We start from the raw sequence: 18,443 nt of genomic DNA, 5'->3' as shown, positions 1-18,443 counted from the left end.
ATTATGAAAAATAAATATGAAGTATTGAGAGCAATGTGATCCTATTGATAGGATTCCTTGGCTCTTAAACTCCGCAAATGAGAATCTTCCCAGAACATGAATATCAATCCCTTGTTATGTTTCATGCACTGAGGGTGCTGACAGAGCTTGGTAACTTGGTGCTCCAAGTACTAAGGCAGGCAGATGCAGCCAGATCAGGAAACGGAGGTATAGAAAGGTGGGTGTGGCAGTGCACGGTGGGATTTGCTGAAGGAGGTGGAGGCAGGAGATGTGGGTAACTTTATCATGGTCATTCGGTTACCAAAACAAAGTGTTATCCAGGTCTGTACAACTCTCCCTCCACCACTGTGGGCTTCTTCTGAGGATGCCATGAGGCATATTTCACCTGGTTGGAAGGAGAATTCTGCTTTCTCTTCCAGATTTTTCTAGAGAGTGATCTTCTATTATTTGTCATCTTGAGAATTCCCCACCCTTGGTAATTAACTTCATCTCTACTCTTGTTAGCATCTTCCAGTCTTCATGCAGATTCCCTTTTCTCTGGGACCACACTGAGTGATCTGGAAGGGGCTGGAAAGATGTATCAGTGGTTAAAAGCTCTTATTGCTCTTTCAGAAGACCTGGGTTCAATTTCCAGCATACACATGGCTGCTCGCAGCCATCTATAGCTAATCTAACATCTTTGTCTGGCCTCCGTGGGCAACAGACAGACGGACACACACACACACACACACACACACACACACACATGAATACACATACACACACACATACACAAATACACACATGCACAAAACATTCATACAGAATTAAAACATATGGAAATAAAACTGAAATGAAAAGAAATATCAGGAGATGATCACTGTACCCCTGTATACATGCACACACCTTCTCCAGATCCACAGGAGCTGCCCATGTGCTTGAGGCTCCTCAGTTGCACTGGATTTTGGGGTGGGCCAGCATGGGTGGTGCCCTGGATACCAGTTTACAAGAGGCAGAACATGCCTGGAAAATGTACTGAGAGGGGGAAAATGGTCTTTCCCAGAATTGTTGACAGCTAACATGACAGGAGAATGATAATTATAGTATTTATGATAATAATACACAGTGATTCTAACACACACAGTGATGGGTTTGTGCCAGGGACCTCTTAGTGTCTTTGTTGATTGATTCATTAAAACCCTTCCAGCCCACAGAAAGGGATACTGTCGTTACCACCCATTCTACAGAAAAGAGACTCACTCAGTCTAGAAAACTTCTGCTGACAGTAAACAGCACTGCTGGGCTCTGTCAGTTCCTACACCTACACAGCTGTCTATTGGCAGAAGCAGCAACCCCGTCTTCCCTCCACCCACCACAGAGCTCTCCAATGTCAAGACTGGTGTAGGCACTGCCTCCAGGTTTCTGAGGTGTAGTGGATGGGTCAGAGCCAGGTTTATGCTTGGGGGGCATAAGGAGAAGTATTGCTGAGCCTACAATCTTTCCAGATTCCTTCTCCCACGCAACACTCAGCCTCTTCCTCCAAGTGAATGTTGGGCAAATATTTAGAGAACATCACTGTGAAAGGAGGCCAAGTTACTCATCTGCCCAGTGCACCCACATGTCTTGGTCCAGCCCTGCTCCCTAGTCTGGCCTGCTGTTTTGGCTCCCTTATGTACAGCAACCCACACAGCATAGAGGACTGATTTAATCTGTCTTTAATGGGAACAGGATCTGGTGGCTCTGGGAATGAGCCCTTGGTGGATTCAGAAGTTGTGTGCCCAGGCAGGGGTTCCAGAGGGACCACAGACAGTGCCTCTGACTGAATCACATCCTGTCAGATCCCTGAGTGCTTCTTGGGTGTAGAAGCCAGATAACCCCTTTGGGGATGATAAAATAAAGCAGGAAAGATGAACAAAACAAACATAACCTGTTTGAAGAGGTTCTAATGAGAAGGAGGAATTCTGGTGACTTTGTAGAGGAGATAGAGGCTTCAATCTTTACAGCCCAGCAGAGGAATCCAATTACACCAGGCTTGGCACCACATACTTGTCATGCAAGCATTCAGGAGGTGAGGCTCAAGCATTTTGTATTTGACATCAGTTTGAACTAAATAGTAGTTTTGAGAGCAGCCAGGGCTACACTGGGATAGGCGAGAGGGCTGTCTATCCAAAGCCAACAATGCAAACCTTCAGACTATTTCTGATGGGTTTGGAAGAGCTCAGGAAAGTGTTGAGGTTCCTAGCACACACGCAAAACAAACACAGCTTGTTACAAATTCCCCAGCACAGATGGCGAAAAGGCTACAAGGAAACAAACCAAACTTTTGAAACAGTGGGGGTTATGTCTCCTTTACTTTTCTGCCTTTGTAAATTTTTCCAGAAAGATCTTCCTTTTTGGAGCCATACAAGCACAATCTTTAAATTTAAGAAATCCACTTTGAAAGCTCCTCTTTTATAAGACAGAGGTATATCTCTTTCCTTCCATGATTTTCAAACAAAAACAACAAAACAAACAAGCAACAAAAAAATCCCTGGTGCTGAGGACAAGAACAATGTCTTGGCAGTTAAGAGCACCAGCTGCTCTTGCAGAGGGCCTGAGTTCCATTCCAGGTACCCATGTGGTGCTTGACAACCACCTGTAATGCCAGGAGATCTAGCACCCTCTTCTGATCTCTGAGGGAACTGCACACGTCTGGTGCACAGACACATGCAGGCAAAACATTCATACAGATAAAATAAGACAAAAATAAACCTCTACGAAGGCTCCTGTCATACACTAGAAATAGGTATTTGACGGATGCATTTTTTTTGGATTCTCTCAAATTTGATCCTAGGTAGACTCAACATCAATAACCTACATTAATTTCACCTGCAGAAAAACTAAAGATAGAAAATGTAGCCGTTAAGGATGATCACATTAGTCTCAAATTATAAACAATATATGCTCAACATTTTGACATTTGAATAGGGTAGACTATGTTTCAGCCATGAACTGTTTTATTGAGATTATATATTGAATGGAAAAGAAAGATGATTATGATATATTGTAGACAGAAAGGATGGATTACAAGGTAAGTGAAAGGCAGGTTATGAGATGGGAAGTACAACATAATCCTGCATTCTAGAAATGTGTGTGTGTGTGTGTGCGTCTACTGAAAAAATGTATGCAAAAGTGTCAATAACTGTTGTGGGGTGATACAATCACAAGTAATGTCTCCCCCTGCTTCTCTACCTTCCAGTTTTCCTATAACAATTTGATGCTGCTAATGTAGTAATAATAAGGGTCATTCCTGCTCCCATTTAGGATGTCTCCCTGGTTGGTCAGCTCCCGGTGTTGAGGGAATTCCTACTCTGAGATGTGGAGCATGCCTGGTTAGGAGACAGGTGCTCCCCATAAAAAGGGAGCTACAATAGACTAAGGGCATATGTGCTGGATGCTTCCATCACAAACCAAGCACTATGGGCCATATTATTTGCACTTTGCTGGAACTGTGATGAGCATTCCAGAGGCTTTGCCCAAGTCATTCATCTAGAAAATGGCAGAGCTGTTTGAATCTAACCTCACCTGACTCAAAAAACACTGACTCGTTAGTTTCTGCTCTACTCGCCTGACCTTTCTCCAAAGAGGAAATGTTGGAGGTGGGTGTCATGGCACTTCTTGCCTCATTCCCAGTCCCTCTCTGTAGTAGTCCATACCCCCTGTACTCCCAGACTCAGCAATTCGCATTTAGACATTCTAATGCCTTATCCTGGTGCCTAATGACCCGGTTCACTCACACCTCAGACCAATAAAGACTTATGGACTGTCTGCTTAAGCAGCCACTGTCACCATTCGGAGATTAGTAAGCCACTGTTCCTGGCGGGCTCCCATGGTCCCAGCACTGATCTCTGGGCTCCTGCATTGTCCTCTTAACCACACCTCATGCTTCCTGCCGAAGAAGTTATTCTTAGTCAGAGTCAAGTTCTCTAAACTTCTTGCCAACTGTGTCCCCAAGTCCATGTTGGGGACTCTGTTTCCTTGATGCAGGTGTTCATTATGTCAGCAAGATGGACATTTGAATAGCAATCACCTAAGGGTGCTGTCACACAGTGAGCTCTTGTACCAAACACCTCTCAGTGCTGTGTTTGCTGCACTAGGAATGTGGAGTGAGAAGTCAGGACAAAGAATCCAGATCAGAGTGAGGAAAAAGACCAGGGCTAGACTTAATAAACAAGTGTTATGTATTTCAGTCTGGAAAGACAGATAAATAGTATGAGGGAGGGAGAAACACCTGAGAGTAAAAGTAGGTCATGTTTGACATTTCAGAAGGACATGGCATGTGATCAAGATTAGGGCTGTGACCAGCAGAAAGCCTTGGAAGCCTGGAAAGTCATGCTGTTAAGGTGGCTTAGAATATCCTGGGATGAAGATGTGACACGGAGACTTAATACTGAAGTTCAATAACTATCATTGAAAAGAAAAGACAGAATGTCCTCAATACTTGAAAGGATCTATTCAGGACAGATACTCAGAAAATTGCTTCGGCAATAGATTTACAAGTGTTCTGAAAGTCAAACCTTGTATATACACACAGACCTTGGTGGTGTCTGCCTCACCTGACTGGCTGGAGACTGGTCCCAAAGTGAGACAGATCTTTGTGTCTCTGGTAGAGAGCCAGCCGAGGAACTATCTTACCAGTAAACCTTCTTCAGAATAACTTTAAATTCATAAATAATAAGAAAGCCTTGATTTGACCTGCATATAAAAAAGAAATGCAAGTCTTAGAATGTTTTAGTGATGTCCTTAAAAACTTCACTTAACATAATACATTATCATTATAGAAGATTTAGTAACTCTAAAACATAGAAAAGGAAATAAAAATAACCACCATTGGGCTGGAGGGAGGGCTCAGGATTCTCTTCCAGAGGACCTGGGCTCAATTCCCAGCACCCACATGAAAGCTCACACCTGTCTGTAACTCCAGTTCCAAGGGATCTGACACCCTTGGAACACATAGACATACATGCAGGCAAAACACCAGTGCATATAAAAAATAAATTATAAAAATAACCATCATTGTATTCAGCTACTCACTGTAATAGGTGTTGATTTTCTCATCTTCAGCATAGAAGAGCTAAACGTAGACGGAAATGAGCCACCGCCATTTAGATGGTGACTAACATGGTAGAATTCCCAGGTCCAGTAGGGACAACGCTGAAGTACAAAGTCAGTTAGAGTTAGGTAATGAAGAAAGGGTTCTTACAGATCTAAGACTGTTTTGGAATAATCTGGTATTTTCTGAGGAGCAAAGTGCTGTTGGGAATGTTCTCTGAATCCAAGGAAACAGCCCCTTCTGTTCAATGCTTAATTACCATCTGGCCGCTGAGATGGAGGATAAACAGTCATATTTACCTGAGGTGGCTTCCACAGCTTGGAAAACATTCTTTGTTGTTTCAGTTCTAGGTCAGGGGCCTTAGTCTTCTCCCCAGCTAGAGTCTGTGTCAGAGTTCAGGTGGACCAAACCAAGCCTTGGCTTGAGGATAAGAACCCAGACCAGATCACACTGAGCTTTGTGCCAAGGGTACAGTGATATGACAGTATTAAATATCTGATGTTGTATAGTAGATTTTTATTCAATATTTGATGCTTTTAACTTTCCCAGTATAGCCAACCAGAATCCTCCCAAGAAGTTCTTTGTGACAATGAGCAAAAGGAGTCCCATTTGTGCAAGTCCAAGAAACTCATATTGTTTAGAAATCTACAACACTGAAGAGGGGTGCTGAGTACCCTTTAGGAAAATATAAAGCAAAAGTGCTATTATGTCAATGAAGTACTTGGATGTTTAGGGAGGGGTGTTTTGTTATTTGGGTCTCCTTGTGTATGTGGTTCCATGGGACAAAGTTTAATTAGAAACAAATAGCATATGAGGGATGATGCCATAGGAGGACTGCAGTATAGAGGAAGGAAGGGTCATTCCAGTCAAGGAGACCTGCACTCTAACCCAGGCTCCGCTATCCTGAGGCTTGGAACAGATGACTTGACCATCTACGATGTTGTAGTAGCCTCCCCAATAATGTCTCTTTTTCAGTGTCTGAGGGGAACGGAAATAATACATGTAAAGTCTCTTACCAAAAGGAAGCACTGAACAATACTAGCTATTACTAGTGCCAAGGTCATTAATGGTATCTAAGAAAACAACACACTAAGGCTTTAGAAGCCCAGGGAGTTGCAATGGAAGGAGCTCAGCCAAGACATAGACACAGCAACCTCGCAACCAAAGAGAAGAGGCAAGTTCAGTTGGTCCTCCATGTTTGCACCAACTGAGGATCAAAAATGTATTATTTTTTAAATAAATCCTTAAAACACATGCAGGCTTATTACTATTTTCTAAACCACAGGGTGTAGTAATGATTTCCATTATGTAGCTATAATAGGCAGGATATGCATGAATTATATGTAGATCCTGTGCGGTCTTACACATTGCTGCTGGAGGCTGGCTGCACATGTCCTTCTTAAGGACACACCTGTCATGTGCCAGGAACCATGCTAAGTGCTGAGGAAATGCCCATTTCGAAAAGACCCAGGAAGAGGGAATGGACCAGGCTTTGGCAGGAGGAAGCACGCAAGCAGAGACGCCAAAAACAGAAAACCAGGAGAGAGATGGAGCAGAGTGGGGCTCTGGGTAGGAGAGCAGGAACAAACTCTGTCAAAGACATTGGTCCATTCTGGAAGCAATGAAAAGCTGTGTGGTTGATTTTAGGAGGAAGACTTTAAAATGTTTTTTAAAAAGTTCCTCTGGCTTTCTGTATGGAAAAAATCAGAGCAAGGCGAGAGAATGGGTTTATATTTGTCCAGTTTAGCCTTGGCAATAGTGAAGATGGTGGCAGAAACACAAGCACTCGCCGCTATCCGGGAGGTAAAATTGCAGGTGGGCGTGAGGGGGAACACAATAGCAGAGCCCATAAGGACTCCTGAGTTGTGTGATTGGAGCAGGACCAGCTAAGAGGGAAGGTGATTAGATCTGTTATTAACAAGGTGGCTTTGAGCTGTTTGTGGGGGGGGGGGGTGGGAGGTATTTTTTTTCTAAATAAATCCCAAAGTAAAGAACTAAAAAATAGAAGGTGGAACATGGAGCTGAGTGAGGCCGCCAAGACTGGAAATGTCAACCCATGAATCCTTCCACAGAGGCAATAATTAAAGCCGTGAACTGAATGAGAACATCTGCACCTGCGGAGACAGAATGAAGGCAGATGGGGGAGGGTTGAAGACTGAGCCTTGAGCAGTTGAAGGTCAGTAGAGGAAGGTGAGGAGGCAGAGCAAGGAGAGAAAGAATGGATGGATGGGAAGGTCAGGGTAGGTGTAGAAGAGAAACCAAGATGGAGATAAGTCGTGCAGGGTTGGGGTAGCCGTATGGTAAGAACCAGGACAAAGGATCTGTCGAACTAAGCATTGCAGAAGGTGTAGCTAGAGGCACTTCCATAGTATGAACTGAAAACACACAGGACTGGGTTTAAGAGTGAGTAGGAGGTGAAGGTAGTAAGTTCAGTCAAGTTGTTCAAGTGATTTGATTATGGTGGAGAGAAGGAAGGTCAAATCATAACCAGAGGAATGGAGGGCTAAATGAGTCTTAGCTTTGGAATGGGAGAGTGAAGTGCTGACAAGGGTCACAGGAAGGGTTTGGCTGCAGCAGATGCTGACTAGAGAAAAGGGACAAGTGTTGGTGTCAGGAAACAAAGCAGATGTGAGAAAGAAGGAATGTGCCTCTGTCAACACAGAAATGAGGGGAACAGAGTGACAATGCATGGGAAAGAAAGCGCTTTCCCGATAATGGCTGGGTTGTTTGTTTCTATAAAGCAAAAGGATAAGAGGGAGAGAGAAGATATTTTAAACCTTTGTTGTGACTGGGAAGAAGACTGGGTTCGCCATATGTGTGGCAGGGCAGAGCTGGGGTTGGGAGACAATGAGACTGTACTCCACTGACCAGATCTCGAAGCTCTGTGATACGGCACAAAGATTTATATCATACTAGAAAGATAAAATGACTATGCCATAAGGTGCTTGCATATACCCTTCGAGAATAACAATGCAAGTAGCTAGCATATGCACAAAGTTATGCAAGGAAGGAAGACTTAGTGTCAGTCTCTAGATACCAGAATATAGTGAATACAATGTGGGGGATGGTGGCATGGGGAAGCAGAATAGAAGCCCAGAAACAAATGAGTGTGGGGGATCCTGGTACATGTTAAGATTACCCTCACTGGTTGAGAAAGTCTTCATTTTGTTCATTGGCCCAGAACCATTCATAGCAGTATAGCTCAGCGGTAGAATGCTTGCTGAATATGTGGGAGAGCCTGGACTTGATCCCTACCACTGCAAAAAGTACTCTTTTTATCTGATTTGGATAATAAATTACATGGTCAGTCTACATGGGAAAAAAAGTGGGGAAAAAAGGCAGAGGAAGCACCATTAAAAGTAGGTGACTTCTGGCTGCTGATTTGGCATGGAAAGAGCTGAAAGATGCCATACTGTCAATTCTGGATGAACAGGAAAGTCTACAAGTCTTTTGAGGAACTGCAGATAAAAGAGGTCACAGGGTGCTAGCGTCTGAGAGGTTGTAACCCCTGAGAGTACATGTGAGTTCCTGCTCATCAGCTTGTCTGTGTTAGAAGATAGACTTTGGGTATGATTAGATCATGAAGGCAGGAGCCATTAGGAACTGACTCATGCCCCTTTACAATAGGCCTGAGGGGGCTTATTTGTCATTTCACTGTGTGAGGATGTGGTGCAATGGCGCCCTCTGTGAAGAGCAGCACCCTCACTTTGTCTCCCAGCCTCCAGATCAGTAAGAAATACACCACTAGTGCTAACTAGCACTAGCTGATAGCATTTTACTATTACAACCTGAAAGGACCAAGAGAAAGGGCTTATTGCTGCACCTAATATCAAAGAAGCAGGCACACAGATCTACAAATCACCACTTAACAAAGACCTCCATGGGAACCTTGGCCAGGGCAGGAAAACCTGGGGGCTCCCCAGGCATCCTTCCAAGAGAGAGACCCCAATATAAAGAAGTGTGGGGATCTTTTGTGAGTTTCATGCCAGAAGGTCTACCACACTCTCACAGTGGAAGCTGAGGGGAAACTTCCCATGCTTCCAGGATTTTATAATAGTCACATATTCTCGTAATCTTGCCTGATGGTAGGAGGAGCTATGTCAGCCCTAGGCAAGGGAAATACCCAGCTTTACACCCCTTTTCCACCTGAAGAGGAAAACTGAGAAGCTCAGATGACTTTCCTAGGCCAGGGTCACAGGCTCACCAAAGGATGGAGACCCAACCACGCATGGGACTGTGGACCACTCCTTTCCTCCCACCTCCCACAAAAGCCCCATGCTTGACAGCCTCATTGACCCCATCTATCTCATCTGTGTTCCAACAGGAAAGAATAATGTCCATTAAAGATAAAAAGCATAGTTCAAAGAGACTGCACAGTGTCAGGACAGAGTCCGATATGGCAGGAAGTTTGGAATTAGAGCAGGAATTTTAAAGCAGTGCAATTAAAATGCCAAGAGCACAACATGTGAGAACAGATAGGTAATGTCAGCAGAGGATGGGAAGGCAATGGAAATCTGGTCCCAAGAGAGTTTGCAAAGGCTAGCAATCAAGAACAGTCTAACAGAAATGAAGAATGCCTTTGATGAACTTGATAGAAGACAACTTGGCTCAGGAAGGAATCCCTGAGCTTAGAGATGCATCTTTAAGAACTCAGAAAAAGAAAAATAGAGAAAATAGGGAAACACAGTATCTAAGAAAATGAGGGAAAACACAGTATCTAATAATTTTGGAATGAGCACAAAAGTTACAAAATGTGTATAATGAGAATATAAGCAAGAGGAACAAAGAGGAAAAGGGAAGAGAATAACTTACTAATTAAAGTTGGGTACCACATTCCAGACCTAGGAAGCAGAGATGGCTAGTTTTAGGCCAGCCTGGGCTAAATAACTAGACTCTATCTTAAAGATAAACAAACAAAACCAAAATAACAACAAACCAAAGCAAAGTAGAAAATAAGGAAAGAATGGAAGGCAATAACATGTTTTAAATGTTGAAAGAGGGAAGGAAGGAGGGAGAGGGAAAAGGAGAGGGATAGAGACAGAGAGACACACAGAGAGAAAACAGAACTCCAAACCTAGAATTCTGTACCCTGCAAAATTATCCTTAAAAAGTGAAGAAATAAAGGCTTTCTCAGACAAATAAAAATTGAGGGAGTTTGTTTCCAGCTAAAATTACATTTCTAAAAATGGTTTTTAAAAGGTATTCAGAGAGAAGGCAAGTTAATATAGCCTAGAAGAACATAAGAAAACAAATGTGAAGAGAAAAAAAATCTCTTTTCTTTGTCTTAATCGATCTAACATGTGACAACTTGTTCAGAATAAAATCAGCAAAGTACTCTGTGTGTGTGTGTGTGTGTGTGTGTGTGTGTCAGGTGTTCATATGCAAGCTATGTTTAAATGAAATGAATAACATAAAGTATGGGAGGAAGAATTGGGAACACTTTATTATAGAGCACTTATAGCACTGTGAAGTAGTCTGCTGTAATCTGAAGGTAGATTTTGATTAACTCTAAATGTGTGTTGAAAATGGCATTATATCCATTGAAAACAGGGTTTTTTATTTTTATTTTTGGTGTATGTGGTATGAGGGCATGCTTGCGTGAGTGAGTGTGTGTGTGCACGCGCGTGTGTGTTTGTGTGTGCACGCGCACGTGTGTGGGTGCACATGTACAAGTGCCCATACATGCACATACAGGGAAGTCAGGTGTCTACTCTCCACCATATATTCTTTCCAGTGTTTCCCATTTTGATCTACAGCTCTCCACTGTAGATAGACTAACTGGCCAGTAAGCCCTGGGATCCATCTATCTATGTATTCTCCACGCTAAGCTTACAGAGGTGTGTGTTAGGTATCTGAACTCAGGTCCTAATCCTTTTAAAGAAAATGTTCTTACGCATTGATCTATGTCTCTTGCACCCATGTTTTTTTTAAAGAATTAAACTATTTTTACTAAGAGAGGAGAGAAAATGGAATAAAGTGCGTGCAATATTGGCTGGATATAGTCATAAAAGTAAGAAAAAGAGTGAGCCGGGCGGTGGTGGTGCATGCCTTTAATCCCAGCACTCGGGGAGGCAGAGGCAGGCAGATCTCTGTGAGTTCAAGGCCAGGCTGGACCGACAGCCTCCAAAACAATGCAGAGAAACCCTGTCTCATAAAACCAAAAAAACAAAAAAGAGTGAAAGAGAAAAATGGGCAGGAAGCAAGAATAATACATAGAAAGGAGCAATAAATATAATCAATTTGCTCATCACTTTGAATGTCAGTGGTCTAAACCAACAAGTTAAAACACAAGTTAAAAGACAGAGGTCATGAGAGAAAGATACTCCATGCTAGTGCTGACCAAAAAAAGAGCAGAGAGTATCTGCTATGAGATTTTTAGTCCAAGATAACATCATAGTAATAATGTTCAATGGAAAGTAGAACATTACACAGGTTTAAAGAGGCTAGTTGTTGAAGAAGATACAACAATCTTTCTATGTATTTGACCACAGAGCATCAAAAGCATTCAAGGCTAAAATGTCAAGGAAACGCCAAACGCCTATTATATCTGGAGACTTCAACACACCTCTAATGGGAGTGGACAGGTCCAGGAAGCCAGGGAAAGAGTAACAAGAACTTAGTTGAATTCAACAGCATCATCACCTGTGGACTGGTATCACTGATCACTTTACCTATTAACAGTACATTCCACATTCTTGTGTTTATGTGGTACATTTGCCAAGTGAGAGCACACCCTGAGCCCCAAACAAACTGTCACTAATTTAAAAGAACAGATGTCATACGATGCCCATTCTTGGTCTATACAAGAATTAAGCAGGAAGCCAGTAATAGATGTTTGAAAGTTCTAAAACACTGGAGAGAAAATAGCCCATTTCTAAGAAGAACTTTAAATACTTCAAATAAATGAACAGGAAAACACAGCTTACCAAAGTATGTGTGTTGTTACAAAACAGTGCTTGGAGGGAAATTTATAGCATTGAATGATCTTTTTATATAAAGAACTAAAACTCAATGGTCTGAGGTTTTACCTTTAGAAACTAGAAATATTACAGCAAATGAAATCTAGTACAGACTCAAAAAAAGAAGTAATTTTTTAAAGTAGTAGAAATCAATGAAATTGAAAATATGGCATCAGTAGAGGAAGACAGCAAGGCCAGAATCTGATGGTACGTTTTTAAAGATAATGAATTGAGTGTCCTTCAGTCAGCCTGAGAAAGAAAAGATACTAATTTCTGAAGTAGAAACTAAAGAATGGATATCACTAAATATCCATAGGTTGTAAATATTTTAAATAAATAATGTGAACAACTCTAATGGACACAGATTTTATGACCTAGATTGGAACCATCCAAATTCTTAAAAATTATAATCTTCTAAAAGTTTTATCTGAAAAAATAAACCCATGTTTATTAAAGAGATCAAATCAATAATTAATAATCTCTTGAAACAGAAAACACCAAACCTAGACACAGTCACTGGTGAATACTTCCAAAAGGTTTAGGAAGAAATTACACCAAGTCTGTAGGCTCTTTCAGATGATAGAAGCAGTGGGGACACTTCCTAACTCCATCTATTAAGACTGTTACTTTACTAACAAGACCAAAGATACTACACAAAAGAAAAGTACAGGTCAATAGCTCTTGGGATCATAGATTTAAAACTCGCAACAGAAAAGTGATTAGTAATCATACCTGGCTGAAAAGCCTACAAGCAGTTACCAGAATAAAAAAACATATCCACAGATGCAATAGTGGCATATTGGAGGTAACCAACAGCTGTTTTATTGGATGTAAGACCCACTCTGTAGGAGGGAACTCTTGCCTGAAACTGTAAAGCTAGCCAACTGCCCATGGCTGGTGAGGTCATGGATCTACTATTCCCACTTTCCTAAAACAGCATAATTCCTAGCTACATTCTAAATACTTAAACCCACAGATAAGTGTGGCTCTCACCCCTCATCAAGGAAGTTTGTTTTTGCAGCAGATGGAGACTGTTACAGAAGTTCACAACTGTTCAAACTGCAGAGAACACCTGGCCATGCAGTGCTCAACTACAGTTGATATATCTACAACATAACCCATGTACATAAGGCTCAGGGGACATCATGGGATGGGGGCAGAAAGAGTGTAGGAACCAAAGGACCAAGATGTCTGTGGAGAGATACTGGCTCCTGTATATAGTAAAGAAGCTGCACCCATAAAACATCAACAACATGATTGTCTAAAGAAGACCTGGGTAATGATGTGCCAATATGGATGGGGAAATTTCACAAGCCTCCCCCCTAAATGAAGAGCTGAAGGCAATTCATAGCTGCTGAGTGAGGCAGACTGTCCAGGTACAAGTTCTCTGATAAGTTACCCAATCTCAAGTGGTCAGCCCTAAACACATACACATATAACAGTCATCTGAGAGAAGAGTACTTTAATTGAGAAATTCCTCCCTAAAATCTGATTGTAGGCAGGCCTATAGAGCATTTTCATAATTTGTAATTAATGGGGGAGGGCATAGACCCTTATGGGTGGTGCCACCCCTAGGCTGGTGGTCCTGGGTTCTATAAGAAAGCAGGCTGAACAAGTTAGTAAGCAACATCCCTTCATGGCCTCTGTATCAGACTTCAAGTTCCTTACATGTTTGCATTCCTGTTCTGACTTCCTTCAGTGATGGACTATTGTCTTAGTTTGGGTTTCTATTGCTGTGAAGAGACACCATGACCAGACCACAGCCACTCTTATAAAGGAAAACATTTAATTAAGAGTAACTTACAGTTTCAGAGGTTTAGTTCATTATCATCATGGTGGGAAGCATGGTGGCGTGCAGGCAGACATGGTGTTGGAGAAGGAGCTCAGAGTTCTACATCTTGATCCACAGGCAACAGGAGCACCTGTGTGTATGACACTAGGCAAAGCTTGAGCATAGGAGACCTCAAAGTCTGCCCACACAGTGACATACTTCCTCCACCAGGCCACACCTACTCCAACAAGGCCACACCAACTAATAGTGCCATTCTCTATGAACTTACGAGGGCCAATTGCATTCAAACTACCACAACTATGATATGGAAGTGTAAGCCAAATAAACCTTTTCCTCCCCAACTTGCTTTTGGTAATGGTTATTTCATCATAGCAATAATAACCCTAAGACAGTGGGTTGACCCCTGGTAAGTTTCCCATGCTTCAGTAAATAACTTTCCACATATGATAATGCAAACTACTCTAATTAAACCCAGAGGACATACACACCCCACACACCATGAAAGCAAGAGAGGTACTTGTTGGAAAGAAGGATTTCCATGGAAGGAGGAAGAGAGACAAGAAAAGGTAGCTGGAGGAAGAGAAACAAGAAAAGGTAGCGGGGATTGAAATCAACTGAAAGTTATAAAAACATATGAAACTGTAGAAGAGTTAAAAATAAGAAATAAAGATAATAAACACAATTGGATACAGTGGCTTTCACTAAAGACTTTTACATATTTTAATTCTACTAAATGGTTCTACAACTTGGCTGAAGAACTGACTGACACAGTCTGGAGGAGTGAGGATGGCTGCTATCTTGTTTGTAGTGTCCTTCTGTGTCGCTGGGGTTATATTTGGGAGAATATGGAGAATACCAATTAAATAGAAGGCATAAGTAGAAGTTACTCAGGTAGTTATTGCAGGAAGCAGGGTGACTTCTGTGTTTTGCTATACTTTCTCCACAAAGGCTTTTTAACATGTTAATCAAGTTTTAAAGATGTACCTCAAAAAACTTCAGTTTGCTCCAGAGACACCCTCCTCCTCTTCTGAATGAAGACACTTGCAGGTAGTCAGAGAAGGCCTCCTCCTCCACCTCTGAAGCAGGATATGCACAGGTGGTTGAGGAGCAGTGAGCAGGATCATCACCTAGTGGTTGGTGCCTCCGAGTTCTGGCACAATGTCTGGATCCAAAGAGAACAAATGTGTCTCATCTTTGTAATCACATTGGCTGAGGCTCTCTTCCAGGCACTATTCTGGGGCCTGGGGTCAAAGGCTGCTGTTGCAAAATGACAGATCTAGAAATAAAATCTAGAGTCAACCCAGAGTCCCCGGAGTTGATCTCTCCACCCCCAGAAGGACATTGCATTTGAATATGTTTATTTTCCTCTGGTTTTCACAGATAATAGATGAAGAAGAGACTCAGTTTATGAGTAACTGCCCTGTGGCCGTCACTGAAAGCACCCCTCGGAGGAGGACACGGATTCAGGTGTTTTGGATAGCGCCACCCACAGGGACAGGCTGTGTGATTCTGAAGTAAGTGACCATGGACTCTTCACTTACCTTCCTGCAGTTATCAGAGTTCTTTTGTGTCTGCAGGAAGAGACATGGCTTCTGGGGCACTGGGCAAGTACTTTGCTCTGTCTTCTATTTTCTACATTATAAATGCATAAGGAATCACATGTCTCTGTCTTCATCCAATGGGATGAGTCTTCTGACCATTCTGTGCATTCATAGATAATGATGCAAGGACCGATTAAGAAAAACACAACACAACCAAGTGAATAATATAAGCCCAGTTTTTCCATTTGGAATTAACTTTTTTTTCCTTTGATTCTAAGGATCCCCATTGATGTTGAAAATTTTAGGATTTCAAACATACAAATGGTCATGAGTAGATGGCAGGGCTCCAGCCCAAGCATCCGAGCCATCATTTACTTTTTGGTTCAGTATGGTGGTACTTAGAAAGTAGAGCCAGGAAACCCAGAAGTTCAAGGTCAGCTTCAGCTACATAGAGAGATCCAGGTCAACCTGGGCCACATAAGGCAAGAGACCATGTCTCAAAAAAAAAAAAGGACATGATTTTTTTTCATAGAGGGTGGGGGCATGGACTTTCTCAGCCATATTCCTGTCCTGAATCCCCCAAGACCTTTTTTGTGAATTTGCTTCACTTGGTAAATATGGACATGTAGACCCATACTGTGTTTGGTCTAGCTCACCTCTAAGAGTTGCTGATAACAGTACCTCCCACAACTTCAGTTGCGCCTGGTCAATGGGAAGAAACCCATAGAGGTCTCTGGAAACACCTGTCCATTGTTAAATTTAGCCTCATCTTTCTGGCCTCCCTCCACCAACACATAATATCCTTCTCCCTTAGTTGAACACAAGGTGAGCATTTTCCTCTGATTTCTTGACAAGCTTGCTTCTTAGCTCTTACTTACACTGATGGCCTAAAAACTTAAGTTGTAGGATTTAAAAAAAAATGAAATCGCATCTGTAAATCGTAATACTAAGCACGTGCCAGTTGAAATGTGGGCCTTGAGGAAATAACCAAAGACCACCAAAACCCCTGAGAAGGGAGGCAGCGAGTGCCACAGCTGGCTGTACTACAGCCTCAGTCGCCACCACTGACTTTCAACAGAGATTGAGAGGCAGGAAGGGGAAGGAGAAAGCCTGTGTGTGTGTGTGTGTGTGTGTGTGTGTGTGTGTGTGTAGGGTGGGGGGATGGAAGGCTTCAGGTTGTCTATGCTGGGAGGTTGTTGCCATGGGGAAGTTGGTTGTGGGCTGATTGGAAGTGAATCACCTGGTGTGGCTAGTGTAGAGGGTATGTTTGGCTTCTCTAGTTGGTCCTAAATTGAGAATAGGGGAGGTAATGGGAAAGTGGAGTCTTGGCAATAACTCCTGAGGTGCTGGCATGGAGGTGGGGTGGCAGAATCCCACAATTCTTGTCACAAAAGGCATTGTGTACATCCCATCACTCAGCCTGGGGACTGGGCTCCAGGATTGACATTCCATTACCCTATTCCTGGTCCGTGGTAGACTGGTTGTTCCACAGAGCCTGGGGCTCTAAAGAAGATAGCTTGAAAACAACCCGCTGGGTCGGCCACAAGTCTCTGTTCTCAAAGCCCTCGTTCATCTGGCCCACATCCTTGGTTTCCTTTGCTTTCTTGTTTTCACAAACCAAAGATATTTGATCTTCTCGTGGAATCCAGAAAGGCATCCTTTGTTTACCCGCTGACAATCAACGTATGAGAATGTATGTTTTTCTGTTTTAACAATGAACATATGTGGCTTGTTCATTCACTCCTTTGACAAATGTAACTGAGCTCTTATTTACCCACTCCTTTGGGATATCCAGGGATTGGAGGGTCTCAGGTCTGCACCATCTTCCAGGTCAAATGGGGAAGAGAAAACAACCAGCCAGTGTTTTCTGTGTGCCAGGAGCTCAGCTGCACATCCAGCTACCTGGCAGGCTTGGGCTAATTGATCTGCATAGCAAATTCACAAAGGAAGAGACAGGCTCCCTGGAGTCTCTATTCTTCCTTTCTCCTGAAGGAATTATATCTAAGCCACAGTTCTTTGTTTAAAAACTTATAATTCTATAGGTGCGATATAAACACAGTCACACTGCAAACTTTAAAGCAATTCAAAAGAGAGTGAGATACAGAAAATATATATTAGAATATAAAAAAGTCAAAAATTCCAGAATTCTCCCCCACAATAATCCCAGCATTCCCCACATGTAGACAGCAATAGATATCAATTTCGTGGGTGTGCTTTAAACTTTTATGTGTTCATTTATATTCTGAAGGTACCTGGAGTACACATAATGCCCTGAACTCGAATGGGTGCTCACTCAGTAGAACTTATTAGGAGCCTGTCTGTATAATAATATATATGCATATTTGTAATTGATTTTAAGCTACTGTATGTAATGTGCGGTATGAATATGCTAATTACTCCCCAAGAAGTTCACATTTGGAATCTTTTAAGGTCTTTTTTGTTTTCCCTGTTGCAAACAGTGATCTATAACGGACATCCAAGTACATGCCTTTTTGAGTAAATACTCCAACTTTTATCCACAGTAGGTGGCAAAGCACGGGATGATAAGGAATGCAAATTAACAATTTCCATAACACCACCTCATTGTCCGCAAAAATAGTGACAGACATGTTCCCTGTGAGTAAAAGAACCTACATCCTTACCTGCCTAGCAGTCCTTGACATTACCAATTTTCAAGAGCCTTTCTGTATGAGTTAAAATGATATCTTAGGTTAATTTACTTGCTACTATTATACTATTAATGCAGTATCTATTCTAATTGTGTTGCTCCTGGAAAGGGCCAGTCCTGTGTTTGTCCATTTTTCTAATAATGTATCTTTTGAAAGTGGTTCTACATAATTACTTTTTATTTTAAACCATATGTATGCTTTCCTAAAGTCAGGGATAGTGGCACATGCCTGTAACCCTAGTGTTTGGGAGCTGGAGTCAGAAGGAATAAAGTTCAAGATTTACCATGGCTACATAATTAAAGCCAGCCTGGGCTACATGAGATCCTGCCTGAAAAGCACAGGAAATAAATGGATGGATGAATGAATGAATGAATGAATACATAAACAAAATACATTTTATATTGTTCATAT

At 42.1% G+C, this 18,443-nt stretch overlaps 1 protein-coding gene across 1 annotated transcript in view; it reads left to right on the top strand.

Annotated features, from left to right (window-relative positions):
• The window catches only part of Spon1 (spondin 1), a 291,806-nt gene that overhangs the window by 59,040 nt on the left and 214,323 nt on the right, over nucleotides 1–18,443 (top strand). The window contains exon 3 of the mRNA XM_005075650.4: nucleotides 15,203–15,336. Within this exon, the coding sequence (XP_005075707.1) occupies nucleotides 15,203–15,336 (134 nt within the window). The remainder of the gene's footprint in view (nucleotides 1–15,202; nucleotides 15,337–18,443) is intronic.

Source organism: Mesocricetus auratus, unplaced genomic scaffold (assembly GCF_017639785.1).
Source record: "Mesocricetus auratus isolate SY011 unplaced genomic scaffold, BCM_Maur_2.0 Super-Scaffold_4256, whole genome shotgun sequence".
In the NCBI taxonomy this organism is placed as follows: Eukaryota; Metazoa; Chordata; class Mammalia; order Rodentia; family Cricetidae; genus Mesocricetus; species Mesocricetus auratus.
The sequence above is the reverse complement of the archived record's forward strand: the minus strand, read 5'-3'. Positions and strand labels throughout refer to the sequence as shown.